Source organism: Parus major, chromosome 3 (genome assembly GCF_001522545.3).
Source record: "Parus major isolate Abel chromosome 3, Parus_major1.1, whole genome shotgun sequence".
NCBI lineage: Eukaryota > Metazoa > Chordata > Aves > Passeriformes > Paridae > Parus > Parus major.
Window position 1 is genome coordinate 89302751 of NC_031770.1, and position 22461 is coordinate 89325211.

Here is a 22461-nt window from a genome sequence, read left to right on the forward strand (position 1 = left end):
CAGAATATTCCTCCCACCACTGAGAATTTGCAGTGCAGGGACTGTTTGAGCCTGAGATGGGTGTCAATGAGGTAACCAAAACCTAGCAGGTTACTTGTCAATAACCAGTGAGGGATGCTGTCCTTCCAAAGGCTTTTTACAGAGCATAAGAAAAAAAATCTGTGGTCAGACTTGTAATCTTCCCACATCTCTCTTCCTCCAGTGTTTTTTGGGTTTTTTTTTTTTTCCCAAACCCTTGTTCAGATCAGAGGAGGAGGAACAGAGGATATGAATCTTGAGGTGTGCATGACATCTTTTACAGCACTTCTCTGGCTGTGCGAGTAAGTACATGGCAAGCACCTGCTTCCCTATGGCCTGCATTGATCGCTGTAATGTTTTTGGTTAGGGAAACAATCATGAGGAGTTTCTGAGAACATCCTGACCCTGAGGCCTGTCTGGCCCATTGATTTATCCACTTACAGGCTGAGTCCTCTGCATCACTCTAGTGTAGGCGTAAATGGACTGGAACAGACTTAAGAGCCAACTGCCTGTCCCACCTCAGAAAGCACAAAGATATTTTTGTTTTGATGAGCAAGTTGAACAGAACAATTGTGAAGACCATGGCTAACTGATTTGAAACTGGCCACTGTACACAGAGTAATGGTTAATAATCTTTTTTTAGTTTAAGGGTTGTCTACTTACTGACACTTATCACAATATAGTGCCCCAAGTACTACTAGTCACTACTTCAAGATAAAAACAGCTGGGTATCACAAATATAGTGTGAAAATAGTTTTTGAGATACACAGGGAAAGGCCATTTAGTATATACAAAGATCTGCAATTTTACAGGCACTTAACAGAATCACAGAATCAGTTAGGTTGGAAAAGACGTCTGAGATCATTGAGTCCAAACTATGGATATAGACTTAGAACATTTCCATTTAAAATGTGCTTGTGCTAAACAAAACCAAATTTGCACACCTGGAAATGGACTATGAAAGCCACCATATTATTGGTAAATTCAAGGCTGTGGAACCAAATGGAAGTAAAATGAGGAGACATCCATGTCTGCACTCACAGCTACTCTGGCATGCAGGAGCAGTGAAGCCTTGGGCTTCCCATATGCCAAAAGGGGATGACAGCTCTTACTCTGCTACAAGGAATTATTGAATAAAGTAATTCTGCCAAAACTCTAAATATTCTCATTTTCAAAAAGGTTTTGACAACAAATGTTTTGTCGCATTTTAACTTTCAGTAATGACTGGCATACAAGTACTTTCCTTCCAGAAATCCCCGTATATTCATTGGTCTTGTCCTTGATGTAGGCATACCTTCCTTCTCAATCTAATTGATATGTCCCAAAAATGAAAAGAGTTTTGTTTTTTATATATTTACTTAGTGATGCTGATATGCCTGTGCTGATTGCACAGAGAGTTGTTGGCAGGGTAAGTTTACATTTGTCCTCAGTGAGGAAAACACGAAGCAAAGTAGATGAGGTAGTAATTATTATAATGACTTCTGTGTCATTTGTGGGAACTGAGAAAAGACTTGAACTCAATGAACCATGATGAGTTTTACTTAAATTACAATGTAAGCAGAAGTTCCTGTGCAAGTAGGAGGTTCAGTATTATGTGTACAGGTATGTGCATGGGTGCCTGCAGACACCACGCCACAACGCCAACCATCAAAGTCTTCATATGTGGTAAATCACCTCAATGTTCTATAATCTTTTATAACTGGAAAAGTGCAACTTCCTCTTTCTCTTAATTTCCTTCCTCCATTAAGTCTAAATATAGACCATAAGCTGTTCAGAAAGGCTACTCTGTTTTTTCACAGGCACTGAGCAGATATTCAGGATTCAAAATCAATTTCTCATGAGCTATCCCACAGTATAACTCATGCATGGAGTTGTCAGAAGTTAATTTTCATGAACCATGTGATGGGAATTCTTTTTTCAGTAGCAAGTACAATGCAAGAGATAGGCAAACAGATTTTCTGAAGGATGTTTCATTTAAATAGGGAAGAGGAAATTAAGACAGAGATAGGAGGAAACAGCAAACACTATTGAACCTGACATTACTAGCAAGGCAGAATTAACAGTAAGGCAAATAAATCTAAAATATTACAACAAGGAAGTGATAGAAGGCTCTGGGGGAAACTTGGGATATTAACAGTGTGCTTCTTAACCCCCTATATTTTTGACCCCACTTACTTTCATTATACTATATCAATATTTTATTCCAGATATTTTATTTTAGTGATGTTGGCTTTGGTCCTCTCTCTGTGATTTCTGTGAGCTCTTGCTCCCATAGAAGGTGGAACAGTTCTGCAAACAGTGATGGTACCACAAAGCAGCTTTGAGACCTCAATTTGTAACATTTCACTCCACATTTCTGATGTCAGCATTTTTTAAAAAATGTTTAAAATTTTGAAATGAGAAATGTTAATAACAGTATGAGTGAAAAAATGAACATAGAAATGAGCTGAGCTTTAAAAGAAACATTTTATTTGGTAAAAAATAAAGGTAATAAATTATTTCAAGGCAACTTTTGGTTTGTATTTGTACATATACAGTATACTCATAACAAAGCCGCTATGTAATCCAGGAATTCCACGTTAGGAAAAAAGGATTTACATATCAAGTAGTTTTAAATGAAATCAGCACAGTCCTTTACATCTGTCAATATTGAAACCAACTTGATGAAATTCCTTTCCCATGCTCCCAATCTCCCAAAACTACCCAGGAAAATCCATTCAGTGTCTTGTGTATTTGTAGCATCCCTCTACATGTAGCATGATGTTTCTTTTGCATCATCTAGATTTGTGTCTCTCAGGTTTTTTTTCATCTCAGTGACTGATTATTATGTTTCCTGCCATGTTGGTGCACTACCCTTCATTTTCAACTAGTAAAATATTCAGCTGGTAAAACATTATGAATATTCACTTGTGAGTTCATCTTCTGACTTTACTTGTTTCCTTTGCTGTGTGTGAAGATACCTGCAAATGCTTTTTAGTTTTGTCTCTGTTTTTCTAGTAATTCAAATTCACATCCATATCCTCTTTTGAAATCTTATGGATCATCACAGACCCACACACTCTGCTTTGAATTAGATTGATCTAAACTCTGAAATCAGAGTAGTATTTCCACACCAGCATGTGACATTTGAAAGAAACAGATCAGACATGTCTAAATACAGTGTTGCCATGAGTCAAAATTAGACATGACTCAAACAAAACAACAAAAGTACATAGTCAACGATTTCCCACAATACATCAGCTAGGATTGCACTGAGAGTTTTAATACCAAAATCTAACAAAAACCATATGCCTGGTATGCTTTATCCTGGGATGGCCTAGTTTAAAAATCTAAGCATGTTTTTAATGCCTCATTGGAATAGTTCTTCAGAGTAATATTCAAGAACATGGGAAGCTGTAGACAATCAGTCTGAATTTTGAGTACGTTGATTGCTAAATGAGGCAAGAACAGACATACAATAGACATGTAGGATTCCAGTATTTGAATGCTAATTAATTAGTTGCATTCATTTCTCAAACACAATAAAATATTGTCACTGGTGCTGAGACTTTCAAATATTTCTACTCCAACTGGCATAAATTCTATGTGTTCTGGAGGGAAAAGAAGCATTTTTTCTCCCAGCTGTATTTACATACAGATGCAACACTATTAATATAAGCATGTATCGTGGCCCACGCATCAGAAATGATTAATTTTCCCTCCAACTATCTTTTGCACTTAACCATTGAATTTTTAGATATTTTAACACATGAAAAAGAAAGAAATTAAAAGAAAAATGCCTAGCCTTCAGAGAAGCTTCTTCTGAAGGGATGACAAGTAATTTTTAGCAAACCAGATTCTCTTCCAGAAATACAAAGATATTTTGAAAAAACCCACAAAGATACATATGAAAAGAAAAAAAATAAATTATTTATGTCTTTTGGAAGGAGGGACAGGCAACTCAGGACAACCATAAGAATATTGTGAGGCTTTGCAGGAAGAAAATTAGAAGGACCAAAGCCCATCTGGAACTTAACCTGGCCACTGCCAGAAAAGACAATAAAAAAGTCTTCTATAAACACATCAGAAACAGAATGTTGAGGAGAATCTCCATCCTTCCTTGGATGGGGGGGTGAAACATACTTGCAAAGGGTGAAGAAAACACTGAGGTACTTAATGCCTTCTTTGCCTCAGTCTTTACTAGTAAGACCAGTTGTTCTCTGGGTACCAGCCCCCTCAGCTGGAAGACAGGGATGAGGAGCAGAGTGAAACTCCCACAGTCCAAGGGAAATGGTGAGATACCTGATGCACCACTTAAACACACACGTCTATGAGGCTGGATTGCATCTACCCAAGGGTACTGAGGGAGCTGGCAGAAGTGCTCAACAAGACCCTTTCATTTTCCTGCTTAACTGGGAAGATTCCAGGTGACTGGAAGTTGGCAAATGTGATGTCCATCTACAAGGAACAGAGGAGGATGCAGGAAAACTACAGACCCATCCACTCTGATCTGGGAGCCAAGGACACCATTTCCCACAGCATTCTCCTGGAGAAACTGAATGGCCATGGCTTGGATGGGTGCACTGCTCACTGGGTAAAAAACTAGCTGTATGGTTTGTTGGTGAATGGAATCAATTCCCATTGGCAGTCAGCACAATGGTGTTTCCAAGGGCTCAGTGTTGGGGTGAGTCCTGCTTAGTATCTTTATTGTTGATGTGCATGAGGAAATCACATGGACCCTCATTCAGTTTGCAGGTGACACCAAGTTAGCTGTGAGTGTTGATCTGCTGAGGGGTTAGAAGGCTCTGCAGAGGCATCTGGACAGGCTGGGTCAGCAGTACTGCGACCAGCAGAACCAGGGCTGTGATTCTTCCCCTGTGCTTGGCACTGGTGAGGCCACACTTTGTACACTGTGTTCAGTCCTGGGCCACTCACTACAAGAGGGACATTGAGACACAGGAGTGTGTCCAAAGAAGGGCAACAGAGCTGGTGAAGGGTCTGCAGCACAAGTTTTTTGCTTAATTAGTCAACATCACAAAAGCAAAACTCAGAACTACCAGCTTTGCTTAACAGCAAAGGAGCCCTCTTCTGAGCTCTCCAAGAGCAAATGTTTTCTTCTATCCCATTTCCAAGTACAGAAAAGCATTCTCAGAACATGCAACATGTTTGGCATCATGTGAAAATTGTAGGCCTAACTATAACTCTTAGAGCTGAAAATTATGGAAGATTTCAGACCCTACATAAAGGTACCCAGACATCTATCTGTAAGCACCTCTCTGAAATAAGGACTGAAATGGCAAGACAGTCTTTTGAGCATTGCAGCCTCCTCTCTTGTCACTGGGGTGCTAATGGAATACGTACTTGTGCAAGTGAAGACAAAATTGGAGGAACATGCTTCAATTACTCATGAACTACTGCAGCTTTATGTTGCTCTAACTCTCCTGATTTGAATGAAAACAAACTAAAACCCCTCTAAGTATTGTACTGTGCAATACAACATTGATATGGGGAATAAATTACACTAAGCACCATGGTAACCTTACTGATCTCTCTGCATTACACAGTTGCAAAGCTACTTGTTGATTGTACAGCTTACCCCCCATAATGCTACAAATGAGAAAACATATGTATTTATCATACATATCATACATACAGTTTAGTAGAGTCAATTAAAATTTTATTTTTACATTGTCTTGCAACAAATTTTGTTATTTATGATGTCTTATAAACCACAACATTTTTAATACATCTCAGAAAGCTGAAAAATTCTCACACAGTTGTTATCTTTGAATAGCAATTTTTCACCTATGCACAAGGATATAGTTAGTGCCTAATAAGCTTTTTGTTTTTTCTCAAGTTTTGTCAGTTACTACTATCCTCATTTATTAGACAGCTGGCAACTAACTTTTTCTTGATTTACAGTCTTTCTTCACATATAGTTTGTGTTTTTTAGCATGAATAAAGAGGGTAGTTTAAGATCATTAATAAGAGAATAACCAACAACTTTGCAATCTGAGAGGCAGCAAAAGCTGTTTATTATGAGGCTGAAGAAATGAAGCAATTTATTCACTGTATATTATGACTGTATGTAGGGGCAGTTTATTTATGACACAAACTGAATGAGCACTGTATGGGAAGCCTGCATCTCCCAGCTGCACTGCCCTCTGCTCCCAACACTGCTCCTGGGGGCCACGCTTAGCACTGCCTGACTCTGACCAGCTTTCACAGAACTGCCCTCAGAGATGTGTGCCAGTGCTAATGGAGTTTTATTTAATGGGGGAATGACATGGTATTTCTTATGGATTTCACAATTCCCAAGCCACGTGGCCAAATGACCATCATGCATGGCAACAGCTATTACTTCACAGCATTACAAAATTGGGATTGTGTTGGGTGTGTGTGGGTTGTAAAACTTGTAATTTGCAAGGTACATTTAGGAAACACTGAATGAAGTGCATCTCTTTGGAAAGCCAGAAACATCAAGACAAGCTTTGGGAAAAAGAAGTTCAAAAATACAAACTCCAACTTTTCCCTCCAGGAAAAGTTGCACATCCTTTTTCTATGCTGATAAAAGGAATTTTTTGCCCCCTATATTTTCCTTTTTATTTCATGGACAACTGGGTTCCCATGGAGACATGAGTCAAATCAGACAGTACTGGGTGAGCATTTTCCCACTCACACAGGTTCAGGAGGGAATAAATGAACACTCGGTCCTTGCAGCACCTGTAGACCTCCACAGTGTGCTTCCCAACCTTCAAAGCTGTAGCTGCAGGCAGGGCATCAAGCTGCTCTTCCCATGGCATCAAGTAGAGCCTCATCCTTCCCAAGCAGCACTGGGTCTTGTAACAATTCTAAAATAGTGATGTCAGTATGTTAAGTGTCTGATGCTACTTCCCCTGAGGTCCATGGAATTCATTTCAATTAACCCTGGATCAAGCCTTAGTGCAGACCATTCCTATGTGGGAACTGAGAACAGATCTGAATTTTTTTTAAAAAATGCTAGTTCTACAGAGATTTTTTTTTTTTAAACTATCAAGTTTATAAGTAGGCCCTTCACTGAAGGCTCTTAATCTTTCTTGCATGTGAGAAGCAGCAGTATGTATCTACAAACACAGACGACTTGGTAAATTAAAATATCTGCCTTATCAGGACTCTTTAATTAGCAGTCTACTTGGAAAAAGTAAAATATTTCCAAATTGCATGAGTATAGATTTCGCAAAGCTTATTACAATATGGAAAGCACTAAACTTGCCCCAAGACCCTTGTTCTCCCTCTCTCATTTCCCTCCCAAGTACAGGTCTGCCTACCAGCATATGTTAGATATCATTAGAGTATGAAGGAAAACTAAAGATCTTCCTAAAACTACCCCCACCATTTTTAGCACCAACTGCACTTCAATTCAGGTACTATTCTGGACAAATGTCCAACTGGTTAAAAATTATTAAGTGTTTTAAATAGTACAGTATGCCCCATGTATGGCATTGCTGTTGTCTGCGTAGTTGTGGAAGAATACTGTGCCTATGTTGAAAATATTCCTTGAGAACTAAGACACTTCTTATCTCGGGTTTGAACACATTGTCTCTGTTGGGACAGGATATTTAAATATAGATGTTTGTTTGGGAAAAATACTAACTATGGTGTTTCATAAAGGAATAAACAAAGTGCTCACCAAGAAGTTTATAAAATCTTTTGTGATCACAGGTAATGACAGACCTGAACTTTCAGCAGAGGACTGAGATGCAAGTCTTTGTCAGTCATATAAATAATTAGCATCCCCACAATGAAAGAGTCATGATGCATGGGCCCTAGTAAAGCTGCCTGAGAAGGAGCTTGAATAAAAAGCTGACACTGCTTCGTTGAAATCACTTACAGTAACTATGGTGACTTCATGGGAATCAGAACAGGCTCTCAGTGAGAAGTACATTTCCATTTAAAATCTACTCCCAGGGCCACAGGTAGACAAGACAAATTAAATTCATTTAACTGGTGCATTTTTGCCTTTCTGGTATTTCTTTATAAAGAATGATGCCAAGGCCTTCATGGTGGACTCCTGCATAGAACACTGTGGGACCTTTCAGATCTAAGACTGAAGTTTTCTCCTAAAGCTTGAAACACAAAGATCTGTATAAGAATTCTAAGCTTTCAGCAGTGATATTTCAAAAAAATCTGAATTTGGAACAAAACTGTCACAGAATATCTTAGTTACATGGTTATGTACTCCTTCTAAGACACAAACTTCACAACCAGGACAGGCAAGCCAGCTGAAAGTTCTAGCTGTGCACTGCAGATGAGAAGTGGATGCCATGCTGCTGCCCAAACACATCACCACACCTGTGTTTTTGTAAGCACTAATCTGTAGCCACCTATTATTGAGAAATTTTTTATGATACAGAGGCTCAGATAAACATATCCCTTAGACTGCAGTTAGGTGCCTCAGTCCCTTCACTGAAGTTTAACACTCGCTACTATCACCCTTCACTGATACTTTCTTTGTCTTAGGAAAGGTGCCTTATCGTTTGATGTGGTGATTTTTACAAATCTCACTTTTATCTGCCTAATTCCTTGCAGGCTTGTAATAGTCATCCTGGCATTAGGCTATTAAAGCCATAGTTACAAAAATATCTGGCAACATTTAAAAAAAACTTGCATGTGAAACTCAAAAAACTTACCTGAGAAATGGAAGTCCACAGAGATTTTTTTTTTTTTTAATACCAAATAGAAAAATGTAATAAAAAAGCTTTTTTAACGAAGACATTACAGAATACTGGCATGCTGTACAAATGCAATTAACCCATTGAAATTTAAACTAGTTGTAGGTTATGTTCAAGGCACCTTTTTATAAATAGTTTTTTTAATGTTCATTCTACATTCACACTAGTTTAACTATGTAAACAAGTCCACGAAAACTCAATTAAGGTCACTTAATGTGTATGCCAAATACTTCAGAAAAATATCATATTACACAGAAAATTCAATAAAGTAAGATAGATCCATCTGCTGCCCAAATAGTTCAATAGATGCTATGGGGTAAATTATTAACAAGATGAAACCAAAACGAGGTTTCCAAAAATTAAAGATAAGTAACATGCAATGCATTAACATCTGTGTTTATCATTTGAAAGTGTACATAAAGGCTGAAAAAATACAATTTACTACTCCTAGTGCTATCCTATTTTTGGGAGGCAAATCTTTAGAAACAGTATTATCTGAAGTTTAAAAACATCCCCCATCTTTTTTACCCCATGTTTATTAATCTTGCAATGTGCTAGAATGCATTTTCTTCAAAAGGAAAATGTATAAAATTATTCTTACACTATCAACACTATAAACAACTTCCTTGAGACATCTTCTGGACACAGAATTTCTGTAAAGATTTAAGTATAACAATTCTAGAATAATTATTTTTAAAAATATGTACATTCATTCCAATGTCCTAGACCCAAGAAGAAATCCAAGTAAACTTTACAGAAGTTAGCCACGAGTCTTTGTCCAGTTGAGATTATGTCCAACTTTGCCAGTCTTGCTGTATTTCAATATAATCAACCAAATTATAACATTACTTGTTTTTGTGTAGGAAGTTCCCAAACTTTTGCATAAATCCTCTCAGCTTGTTTTCATTAGGCTGCAGTGGGTGGTAAGCAGTTGAGTTGTAGCTGACCATGTGATTACTCCTGCCATAATTATTCCCTAAGGTCTTGCTTTTGATATCCGATAGATGTGAACTGCTGTTGACTGCATTTCCTGCAGGTTGGCTGGCATTTTCCATCTTACAGAATGGCTCAAAGCGACTATAAACACGCCTTTCACTCAAACGAGATCTCAAGTCTTCTTGGTGCTTTGAGCTTGCAAGCTGTGGTGTCACTGAACTTGCTCTTTGGAGAGCAGAGACAGGAGGACTGTCAGAAGTATCATTTGTGGAGGTTTCCTTTGAATCTTGATACTGGATCTGTTCTGTATTAAATCTGGGAGTAGATGGATCTCCTGCAGTTTCTATGAACTTACTTTCAAGGGGACACAAGAGAGGACATTTTTTATTGCTCTCATCAGATGGAGGTTTTGGAGATTTTGGTGACTTCGGAGACTTTGGAGACTTTGTTGGACTCCCGGTCACATCTTCTTTACTTCTGTTCAAACTACCTTGAGAATTTGATGATGAATTTCTTTTTCTCCTTGGGGAAGAATCTGTCTTATTTTCAGAAATCTTTGGTTTTTGATTCTCATCTTCAGAAACCAATGTGTCAGAACTACTACACATTCTGTAAAAGGCAGGACCCTTGTTTTTTGACAAGTTTTCCTTCTTGTCTGGTGTGAGATTAAGAAGTGACCGCAGCTTCTGGGATCCTTTCTTCAGAAAACTTGGGGAATTCTTACTTTCTTTCTTTGATGTGCAGTCTTTACTAGACTCCTCCCTGCTAGCTTCAGTGAGAGCTGCCATGGAGATTGCCTTACTAGCAGTTGGGCTCTTCAGCTCTCCTTTCAGGTCCTTTTCCTCCTGTGGCAAGTGGTTGGTCACACTATGCAAACTTTTAGCACTCTTCAGCATGTCTTGTGGAAGTTTTGGACTAACTGGCTGCTTAAGTCTATGCCTAGTCAATGTGCTGTAAACATAATTCGATGCATGTTTGTTGGTACCAGGATCCAATATGGACTTGGAATTAAACATGGGAAAACTTCTCCTTTTCAGCATATTTTCATTTTGAAGGTTCTTCAGATTTTCTGCATGTTTGTCTGTACACAGTGTTGTGTACAAATAAAGTGATGAGTCGCCAGCTGCATTTGAATTTACACTAGGTTTTGTGTCATCTACAATCTGAATTCTTTGGGCTTTTGGTGCATCTGATTTAAGAGGAAAATTTGTGCTAACCTCCTCTAGAACATTATCCGTTCCATTTTCCACACTCGGAGCATGGTTAGATGTCCCTTTAGGTGTTGCACTCCCCTCTGATCCAATTATAGTTGAATTTGAAGAACTTGCACAGCTGCTTACTTCCTGCTGCTCAGGTAAAGTTGGCTGAAACACCAGTGATGATCGCAAGCGAGAATGAGAGTACAGTGCATGAGCTTTAATATTTTCAGCTGTGTCATAGCTATCATACCTGTCACCCAAGGCTGACCCATTTGACTCTACTGGATAATCTGACTGATCATTCAAATAGGACTTTATTCGCCAGTTTCGTAGGAATGATTTTGTTGTGTGCTCAAGGGTTGGCATCCTCTGCTGCAGATGGCGGATATGACTATCTGTCCCATTAAAAGATCTCCGTACAATTGAATTTCTCTCCGCAAGATTTACCTTTGGTCGTGAGAATTGATCAGCAAAACTTTGCTGGGGAATATTGTAGTTATTTGCATATCCTCCTCGTAATGATGACACAATACTAAGGCTATCAGATGGCATTTTCCAAGTATTTGGTAGATTGTTTGCTCTGTTAATAGCTCTGTTGAGCAATAGGTAAGGTGTCCTTTCCGGCTTCTCCCCAGCATAACTATGTCTCTTCCAGTGCTCATTCTTTTCACTAGGCTGATACTGCTGGATTGGATTTTGAACATTAAAACCTGGATTAAATGGTTGCTTATTATAGGCTTGATTTCTCAAACCATATTTATCTATTTCATTTACTGCGTATCTTCCACGAGATTTCCAAACAGGATCTATCTTGAGAACATTGTCTTGCCTTCCAAAAAGGTTTCTTTGGCTAGAAACTGAAGCCAAGGAAGACACAGAATGTTGGTAAGTATCGTTATCCCAGAGCGTCTTGCGACTGTTTACCCGCACTAATTCTGGGGCAAATGAGCTAGGAACGGAAGAACGGGCATACAGTGTCCTGAACTCTTCATCAAAGGATTCAACAAGCTGTCCTGTGATAACTTGAACCATACTGAGGTTGGTTTTTTCAAATGACCACATAAAGCTGAAAGAAGAACAAATGACCATTAGATACAGTTTTTTTCAGCTAAAGTATTATACTAGTTTTTCTTGACAAGAAAGCTTTTACACATACACTGTTTTTTAAAAATACTTTCTAAATAAATAAGTTGAGGGCATGATTCACGTAATTTGGACTCAGAAGGTCTAATCTAATATGAGCTAAATTCAGATGAAGATTTTCCACTGGTTTCAGTGGGAACAGGAATGAGTCTATAACTCCCCTTATAATTGCCCTTATAAAAAGTATTCCAAAAAAGGATTCACAAATGTAGAACAGCAAAGTACAAATACCTAATGGAAAAAAATCACTTCTACAAAGTCCATGGCAGGACTAACCTATACCCACTGTATTATCTCTTCAGTCAGAGAATGTTGCTGTGTGATTATGTTGTGAAAAAAAAAATACATTTGAAATAACATGCAGGACTACTTCAGCAATTTTGAATGTACTTCATTCTGAACATTTTCCAGAAGATACACCTCAGAATTTGAAAAAAGTTTACATTTTCTAATATGTAAGCTGCACTGGATATAAAAATTTCTTTTAATTGCAAGAACGCTTTGATAATGCTTTTTCTCATTTCTGCTGTAAAAGACTGAACACATGCTCAAAGCTAAGTAGCTACAATTAATTTACAGCTAAAAAATGAGATAAAAGAAATTAACATGTACTTTAAGGATGCTACAACAAGCCATATCATGGAGTAAAAACCAAAATTTTTAGGATACAACAAAGAAAACATTTGTTTTGAAATCCTACTTCCATGAAAAACAGAAAAAAAGAATTAATTTATTTATTTGACTTTTTCTTCTAGGTTAGTTTTATTCACAATAATAGCTTACTGCTAAAGCTTTTTTGCTATTTTTGTATTTTCAGGAAGTTATAGCATATCAAGATTCAATCAAATCATGCTGCATAAGCTTTTTTTCCTATTAATTCTCACAATTAAAGGTAACATATAATATTTGAAAAAAACCCTGAACTTACTGAGTTCTGTGACAGAGCTCAGAAAGACTTGTTTTTCCTGTTACAAATCACTAGATTCTTTATTAAAGAAGGCCTAATTTCTACAGAAATTTATAATTCCAGCCCCTGTGGTGCCAGGTGTTCAAGCAGTGTTGTTTTTCAATTTGGAATGAGAAAACCTATCCCATTCTCACAGACTATGACACTGTGTGTAGATGTCAGAGCATGCAGGCTCTCCCTGCAGTCTCTTACCCTGAGTCATTTATGAATTTGTCACTTACCTCACTACCATTTACACATGTCAGTCTGAATTTGGGGCTGGCTGAGTCTTGGAGAAAACAAAAGGTCAGATTTTTGAAAACTTACAATGGTGGAAATTTATGAAAGGCAGTGGCTGTGGATCTGCCACCCAAGCACTATGCTGGCAGAAACTCACTTGGGCAAAGGAGAAAAGTGTAGCATAAAAAGAAGGAAAATTTAATAATGTGTGAGTTAAGACTGTCTCTGCTTTAACTTAGGTTTTTTCCAGCTCTGCAAGGCTGTAAATTCTTCCAGCCTGTTTTCCACACATACACTGGAAACACAAAGGAAAACAGGAATTTAGCCAAACATAGAGAGAGACATGGGCGATTTTAAATTTGACCATCATATACTAGAGAGCCACAGAATCAGTCTCTAATGTTAATTTTAGAAGATTATTGCATGGAGGAACTATCCAAGATAGCTTTTCCAGATTGAATATTAAAAAAGAATAATTCAGACAATGTAAGACAAATTGAGACTTTTTTTCTTTTTAGCAACTCTCCAGTTGTAGCAAAACCTATATCCTTTATTTCTTATTTGTGAAAAATGAACAGAGGATCTCTTAGGGAAGTTAGCAGTAATTTTCTACAAAAACTTGCTAAATTACAAAAAACATAATCAAATTTACCCATGTGATTACCTAGAAGAATTTTCACAAATACAAAACCCCCAAATTTGCTATAGCAACAGTACTGAGATGACAGATGTGCTATAAACACTTCAGTGATCTTACCTGTAAGAACCGTATATGACCTTCTTACAGTCAACAAGAATAAACTTTTGTTCCATTTTTCCATGGAATTTTGCTCCTGTTTTAGAATAGTAATCTTGTCCTTTCACGGTCCGCACCCTCATATTCTGAAAAAGAGAATCAAAACACTTTATTTCATCTACTGTAGTCCATGTTTAGCATCGAAGGGGCTAAAATTCAGAGGAACAGTAGGAGAAAAGTTCATTATTGCCCAATAATAAATTCTGCAGGGAATGAAATGCTGATCAAACTTATCACCTAAGGGCCCAAAATGGCCAGTTACTGTTTTGTCTCCAAGACTGAAGAGATTCTATAGGCCACAGAAAATGAAATTCTGCTTTTCCATAGCCACCACTTCAGAAAGTGGTTTTGGCAGGAGATATCTTCAACAAAGGAAAAAGGTTTTGGCTGCAAAAAAAATTATTTCCATCAGCTGATGCACATGTTTATATGAATTCCAAATATCTCAGCTAATCACAGAGAGCTAATTGAAAGAGCCAGGATCACTTTTACTTTAATTGAACAAGGCTGTTGTGTCTACAAATACATATACCCTGCTCTGAGATGATCCACTAAATGATACCACTTGGTGCCAGAATCCCTTGCGGTTTCACCTCCAATAAAATTTATCTATCAGCTTTGCACCATGAGATCAATTACATTTTTAAATTCAGAGACACTGACACAACATGCATAGGTAGCACAAACTCAATGCAAAAGTTAATTTTGAATTCTAGTAAGCTTTGTTTTATTCATGCAAACTCAGTAAATGGCACTTGGGAAATTTTCCATGCCAGATCTCAAAAATGTGGTCAGTTTTTATCCCAGGCTACTAATGAAACTGGTTCAGCTAAGTCAGCATCTTGTAATTTTTCCCTCTCTGCTGTCACTTGGTTTTTTTATGCTCATAGAAACAGAAAATTTGAAATATTATCTCTTAATTAGATAAATAAAAGAAGTATTATCTAGAAGTGCTGTAAAATTTTAAAAGGTAAAAATTTTAAAAGCAAAAATACATGTGGATACTTAGGTCTATTTTCAGAAACAGCTACAAAAGAATTAATAATAACCCAATTTGCATTACTGAATGCCAGGTTAACATAAATTTGCATCTCTAACTGCTCATCACTTTTGCCAACCTAATGTTGTCTGTAAGTTTTCTGCATTCCAATTAGAAGTTTTCTTACTAATGAAAGTCAATTTTTATGCATTTCCAAAGTGATTTTGTTCAACTTTGAACAAGCCCACTGAAGAAAATAATTTTTTCACCAGCAGCTATTCAAGCTTGAATTATATTAAAAGTTTTTATTTGAAAGATCAACACTATGGAAATAGTAATTCCTGAAAAAGAAGAAAATAGTGAAATTTACCCATTCTAAGGATAACCATAATAGTAACCCCTTATTTTAATAAAATTTTGTGAATTAGTAATGAAATTTGCATTTACTTTGATGGCTGTTTTACCCAGTTCTATATATCACATAATTATATGTGTATTTCAGACCTGTATTTAATTATATTTAATCATATTTATGTCATTATAATTTGAAAAAGGTAACTTGAGAGCAGCTTATACATTTTCAAGTACCCATAAGAAGTAATGTTAGCCTAAAGACATGCCAGCTGAACACATTAAATCTTACTTAGATAAGGTCTGATCAGTATTGGACAGGATATCATTTGGGAATCAATGCCAGAGGCACAACCAAGTCTAATGGCTTGCAAATTATCATACTACACAAAAAAAAAGCTTTGCCTTAGGTACATATAAGCTGAAATACAACTTTAAGTAGCCATATGTAAAAAAGGAATAAAATTATTTACATTAAATTCCTGGGGGGGTTTAAAAAAAACTGTAGTCACTATAGTCACTCTGTTCTCATTTTTGTTTCCCTTCTCTTCAGTATTTTTCCTCCTGTAGCTTTTCCATCCCTATTCCCTAATTCTGAACTCTTTTCCTCCCTTAGTAGGTTATCCATTACAAGATGGGGAACATGACAAGTGCCAGAGATCAGGCTCACCTTTCTCACATAACACTTCGTTTTCCTGCACAGTTCATCCAGCATTCTTCACCAGCTTCAAACCAGTGCCAGGAATGCACACTTTTAATAATCAGCCAAAATCCCAAATCACTGAAACCATATTTGAGGATATAGAATGCTTTCCACTTGGGTTTAGAACCAATAAACATGCACATACTGAATTACAAGCCCCATCTGGTATCAAATGCTGGGCACTTCACCCTCCTGGCCTGGTTTCATCCTCAGGCTATAGGACTCTCCTAACAGCAGTGTGCCACTCATCACAACATCATTGTGGGTAAAACAATCATTCATTTATGAATGGAGAGTTTTGAAGCCAAAGGATCTTCTCTCTTGTCCTAGAGTTTATAGGACACTCAGGAACTTCTGAAAGTGCCTGCACTTTAAGGATAGCCATCAGTGCCATCCTAAATGACACCCAATGATGAGCAAGAAACAAGCTCTAACCTTTTTTAATGTACATTTTTTGTACATTTTCATTCCAGAGAGTGCCACATAACCATGATTTAAGATTCTGAATAATAAGATTTATTATTCACCACTACACATTTATTTTCTTTAGTAAAACCTCTCCAATATGATAGCTAAGTACAGTGAGCATACTGGTCTCAAACATTTCACTTCAGCACATTTTACTACATTTTATTTGTAGGCACTGCTTTTATCAGTGTTCCATTATTCACCCCATACTTGCTGTCAGGAATATGCACAAAGAAGAAAATGGATGTCTACCAAATATTTAGCCTAACAGTTTTAAAGGAAAAACAGTCACATTTCTCATATTGTTCCTCATTGCTAAAATTATTTATTATCCTGTGCTTCTCTTCCCTAGTAAGACAAAATAGGTCACAGAATGATATAATACCAAATTGGAAAGGACATCAAGGATCACCTGATCCAACCATTCTTTGTGAAAGTACTGTCTGGTCAAGATGGCCTAGCACCTGCCCACTTGAGTCTTAAAAGTGTCCAGTGTTGAGAAATGCACTCCTACCTCAGGGATATTATGGCTGATTGTTCTCATTGTGACAAAGTTTCCTCTTGGAATCTCTCCAGGAGTAACTTTTTCCCAAGATGCTTCATCCTTTCCAAGTCAATCCTTGAAAAAAATGAGTCTCCATCCTCTTTGTATGATTCCTCTCTTTCCATGGTTATCACACAGTGATAAGATCTCCCTTTCTCTTCTCAAAGCTGAAAAAACTAAATTCTCTCAGTGTTTCCTGATATGGCAGCTTCTTGGATCATCTTTGTGGCCCTTCTCTGGACCTTGTCCAGCCTGTTCATATCTTTTTTAAGTAGTGGGGATGAAAACCAAACACACTATTCCAGGTGTGGCCTGGCAAGCCCTGAGCAGAGTGGGACAGTGACGTGTTTATCTCTGCTGGGGATGCTGTTGCAGATGAGCCCAGCACCCTGCTGGCTTTCTCTGCAGGAGCAGCACACTGCTCCCTCACACTGAGCTTGTTATCTGTAGAACCCCAGCTGGTTATATCCCAGCCTGTGCTGCTTTCCTGGATTACGCTTTCCCAGATGCAAGACTTTGCCCTCATCCCTGCTGGGGTCTTGTTAGCCCACTCTTACAGCCAATCCAGGTCCTCCCGCAGGGTGGCTCTCCCTTCCAACTTCCTCCTCCACTTATTCCCTCTGTCTGGTATCACCAGAAAACTTTGTTAGGGTACACTTGATCCTTTCATCCAGATCACTTATGATGATGGTAAACAGCATTAGGCCCAGAAATGATCCCTGGATGACTCTACTTATGACAGACTGTCAGTTTAAAAAGTAGCTATTGACCATTTTTGTGCTGTACAAATGCCAAGTAGTTTTCAAGTTCGCTTCTATTCTGACTTCAAATATGATTCAATGACCACTCAAGACTTGACTGGAGTCTGGTCATTATTACAGAAGCTCGTTCATGGACACAACATCATGCTGTGAGTGGCTATTCAATAACCAAATTAGTCTTAGATGTGGACGTACTGGAAAACTTTTGATGATTTTGGTAACACTGGTGGAAAAAAAAGGCTGCAAGCAGGTCTCAAGAGCAGCTCCTACTGTGTATTTCAACATGCATATCTGGGAGTAGACTTCACAGAAGGAAAGTAAAATCAATTAGTGGTTTAATTTTCCCTTTCCCACAATTCACTGAAAATACCAAGAGTATTATCAGGTAATAAACAGGCCCTGTCAAATTGCTTTCAATATCCTCCTGCAGCAAAATTATTCTTCATTTATTAGCAAAAGAGTAAAAAAGAGGTTTCTCCAGAGCACAGAATCTCTGCCATGTCTCACCTCATATCAAATAAAATACCTGTCAGTACTAGGAAAAGAAAAGTAAAAAAAATTACCTATTCGTTTTCAAAAAATCACCTGGGAAAAAAAAAAAAGTTTGAATTTGTAAAAACTCTTCATCTTTCTATGCAAAAGAATTGCTGACCAAGCAAGTCAGAGCAGTTAATCAAAGAATCCTAGGTAGAGAAAAAAAAATAAAATATTAATTACTGAGGACAAATGTAGCATAGTCAGAAAACTAATGAAACTGGAAAAGAGAAATGGGAAAGTACAGGAAAGGAATTATTTGAGCTCCACTGATGGATGTGATGTCAAGATGAATATTAAGTAAAAAACAACCTAAATGAAAAGATGATGCAGGAAAGACTAAAAATAATCCTAGTAACCATGTGATTTCATAATTTCCTATGTGGGATTCACAAAATAATTATAGACTATATGGTCCATCCATTTTTTCAGTTATATGTTTCAATAAAGAAGGAAACATGCCCCGAATCTGGAGTCTGACTACACATGAGAAAAACTGTCTGCATGGACATTTAATGAAGATTTATGAACACAATCCTTTCTTTTCCATAAAGAAGACCAGTTAGGTGTAAATCTGAATTAAAAAATACAGTTTTGTTCATCACTGCATGTCAATTTTTTTACTGTTTCAAAGGGAGAGAAAAAGAGACAGAGGTGATGACTCTGAAAAGCTTTGTAGAAAACTCATCACAGGTGTATGGACTAAGAAGCATCACCCATACTCCAGCAAGACTGAACCAAATCATGCCAGACAATAACAAGACCAATGCTGCTGGTGCTACATCTTCAGGAAAAGAAACAGACCTATACAACTCAATTCTCTTCCTGCCTTCACTGAACAGAAGGGCAAGAACAGTAGACAAGAGTACAAGAAGTTGAAGATGTTTATCTTTTTTCTGAATCTTGAGTGATGTGAAAAAGGGAAAAGGAGAAAACATCTTTAAAATACTGTCTGTTCTTTCATAGTCACCTGCATTTCCCTTTTATCTTCTAAAAAGGCACAGGAGTTAATGCAGGAGTTATAAACTACTATTCTCAGAGCAACAGTCACTGGGAGTAGCCCCTGGATGAGAAGACAATTAATTTGAACAGCTTTATTACAAGCTAAACTGGAAACTCTGCATGCAACAAGGATTACTGCTTAGCTCTTTGGCATATATTTTTTATTTTCTGATAAAACTCAAAGTATTCTAAGTTAACCTTGCAGAGTAAGGATATGTTTTATTTTTCCCACCAAAAACCAGAAATGTATAAAACACAATGTCACTGAAGAGGCTATATACAAACCTCTCCAATCCACACAATCCATACAAAATCCACTCTAATCTATGTATATTAATTCTTTCATCCACAGTAGAAATACCTAAAACTGCCTTAAAAAGACAACCTTGAATCCAAAGAAGGTAAGCTTTTGAAACAGCTGTGGATACACACTGCATGGAATTATTCTGAAAATGCACGTGGCATTTTTGAGACATCACTTGAAAGGCACAATCCTAATTTATTTTATTTTGGAAGGACAAAACTCATTCCATATATAGATATAGGTCATTTTTGGCAACGTACATGGCATAATTAACCCAAGTAATCAGCAGATGATGGTATCTCAAGTTACAGAGTATCGAAGTATTGCCAAATACTGACTTCATGAAGGCAATCGCTACCAGTGCTTATAAAACACCATGGTTTTGGTATTTTTTTTCCAGAAGTTCCCACAGCTCTGTGTATTAGGCCACCAGAGAGCAATCTCACACTCATACGCAAGAAACAAGCATGGACAGTAGGGTGGGAATCCTTCTGAGGACGTAAGTCAAGGCTCCAGAGTAAAAATGGGTCCAAATATCTACCAAAAAGTCTTCTTTTATCCTCACAAACACACCACATCTCTATCTGATTCCTGGACTGGGTTATTAAAATAGATGATGCTAAAAAGAGCTTTTATAATACTTCTGTCTGGCATGAACATAGCTTAACTAGTTACAGAGGCAAGGAATTTCAAATGGAACTATGAGCTAAGGCAGTGCTCAGAACTCTGAAAGGAGACTCTGACAACATCCTTGGAACATCTTTAGTACTCTCAACAGTAGAGTAAATCTAAAAGTATTTATGAAGCACTTATGTCAGTTCAGTGCAGCTCATGGTTTATATTGTAATCCCTGATAAACAGCTGGGCAGTGAAGGACATCTCATGAAAATGTAAATGTCATCTTGTTATCTCTCTTATAGGATAAAATTACATATTTAATGTGTAAAAGCAATAGCACAAAGCAGAGACATGAAAATTTAGATTTTCAGGAAAACACTAATAAAATAGAATCTTGGGCCTCCTTAAGTATTTTAATGCATAACCTTAAAGAAGAAATAATAAAATGAAGTACACAACTTATTAATTTATCTATGTTTTATGACTTTATTTGCAGACAACTAGGAGAGAAAGAAAAAAAAAAGCTTAGTTTTTCAAACACGCAGTATGCCTAAATACACAATAATGGGAAATTATTTTTAAAATTATATACGAAAATTATGTAATTCTATGAAATACTCTTGTTTTGGCACTTGAAAAAGATGTTTTTTAAAAATATAACTGTAGGGAAAATTCTGCTGAGAGCTTACCTATTTACACCTGGTTGTTAATTTGAAAGATCAGTATTCAATAACCACTGTTTCAATAACAGTCACTTTTCAGTGGGCTGTGGAGGAATAAGTATGAATATTCATGCAAAGGAATACAGGATGCCTTACCCTGAGCCTCTGAACTTGACAGCCTTGTTTCTCTGTCATCTTCAGAAAGTGACTGAAGTTCGATTCATCAAGCAGGATATACACTGCAATCCCTCTAGCAGATGCCTCCACGATTTCTCTAAAAATATCCACATCTGTAAACATATCCATAACAATGGCAATGACCTGAATGAAACAGGAAAGACATAAATTATTGTATTGTGTCAACTCATATATAGAATTTTTCACTGAAACCTCCACTGAGCAGCTAATACACTAATACTTTTTATACATTAAAATGTTATATTTTCTATGTTGTTCCACTTAACCTGAAGGTTTTCAAGGCCACCGGATCTTCTTTTTGAGAAATCAAGTGATCACCTATGTGATGTTTGCCACAAGTACCAAAGTCCAGACAAATGCTGTGTTGTAGGCTGTCTTGATTTCATCTGGAATCAAGTTGATTTTGTTCCTAATAGATGGTACAGTGATGTGATTGGGATTTAGTATAAGAATAATGTTAATAACAAACTGATGTGGTTGTTGCTAAGTAGTGGTTACCCCAAGTGAAGGACTTTTCGGTGTTCCATGCTCTGCCAGTGAGCAGGTGCATAAGAAACTGGGAGGAAGCACAATTAGGACAGCTGACCCAGACTGGCCAGAGGGATATTCCATACTGCAGAATGTCATGGTCAGTGTATAAACTGAGGGGAGTTGGCTGGGAAGACAATAGCTGCTCAGGGACTATCAGGGCATTAGTCAGTGAGTGGTGAGCAACTATAATGTGCATCACTTGTCTTCTTAGGTTTTACCTCTCTCTCTCTTTCCTTTTACAAACAATTATTGTTATAATTACCAGTAGCATCCTTATATTATTATTACTATATTATTACTTTGCTTCAATTATTAAACTCTTCTTGTCTCAATCCACAAGACTTTACTTCTTTTCAATTTTCTCCTCCATCCCACTAAGGGGGTGAATGAGCAAGTGGGTGTGTGGAACATCGTTGCTGGCAGGGGTTAAACTATGAGGTGGTGTGTGTAGCGACTGGTTTTATGAGGAAAAGGAAACCCAGTATAAGAAAAAAGGAGGTAAAATCAGCAATATGAAAGCTGTGGAAAAACCTTCAAAATAAGCTGCAGTTTGCAGAAAAAAAAAAAATGGATAAATTTTTTGTGCATGGGTCTTCTCAATCTTTCATAATTTTCTCTAAAGCCAATGGCTCAAGATCTTGAAGTAGCTATTAAGCAGACACTGAAGAGCTGGAGGCACTCTTACTAGGACAAAATCTCCTCAGCTCGTGAGAGCTTGGGTCAAGAAGATCAGCATGCTGAACACCACCTACCAACACCCTTCAATTCACAGCATAAAGTAAATATGTCTGATTTGGAAAAGCAATGTCCCTCTAGTGGTATTTTGGAGAAAAAAAAA

General features: G+C 37.3%; 1 protein-coding gene across 1 annotated transcript in view; it reads right to left on the reverse strand.

Annotated features, from left to right (window-relative positions):
• Nucleotides 1–2471: 2471 nt before the first annotated feature.
• FAM83B (family with sequence similarity 83 member B) overlaps nt 2472–22461 on the reverse strand; it is a 55252-nt gene continuing 35262 nt past the window's right edge. The window contains exons 3-5 of the mRNA XM_015623454.3: nt 21051–21215; nt 13930–14054; nt 2472–11909 (exon numbers count right to left, since the gene is read on the reverse strand). Coding sequence (XP_015478940.1) covers nt 9554–11909; nt 13930–14054; nt 21051–21215 — 2646 coding nt within the window. The 3' untranslated portion in view covers nt 2472–9553. The remainder of the gene's footprint in view (nt 11910–13929; nt 14055–21050; nt 21216–22461) is intronic.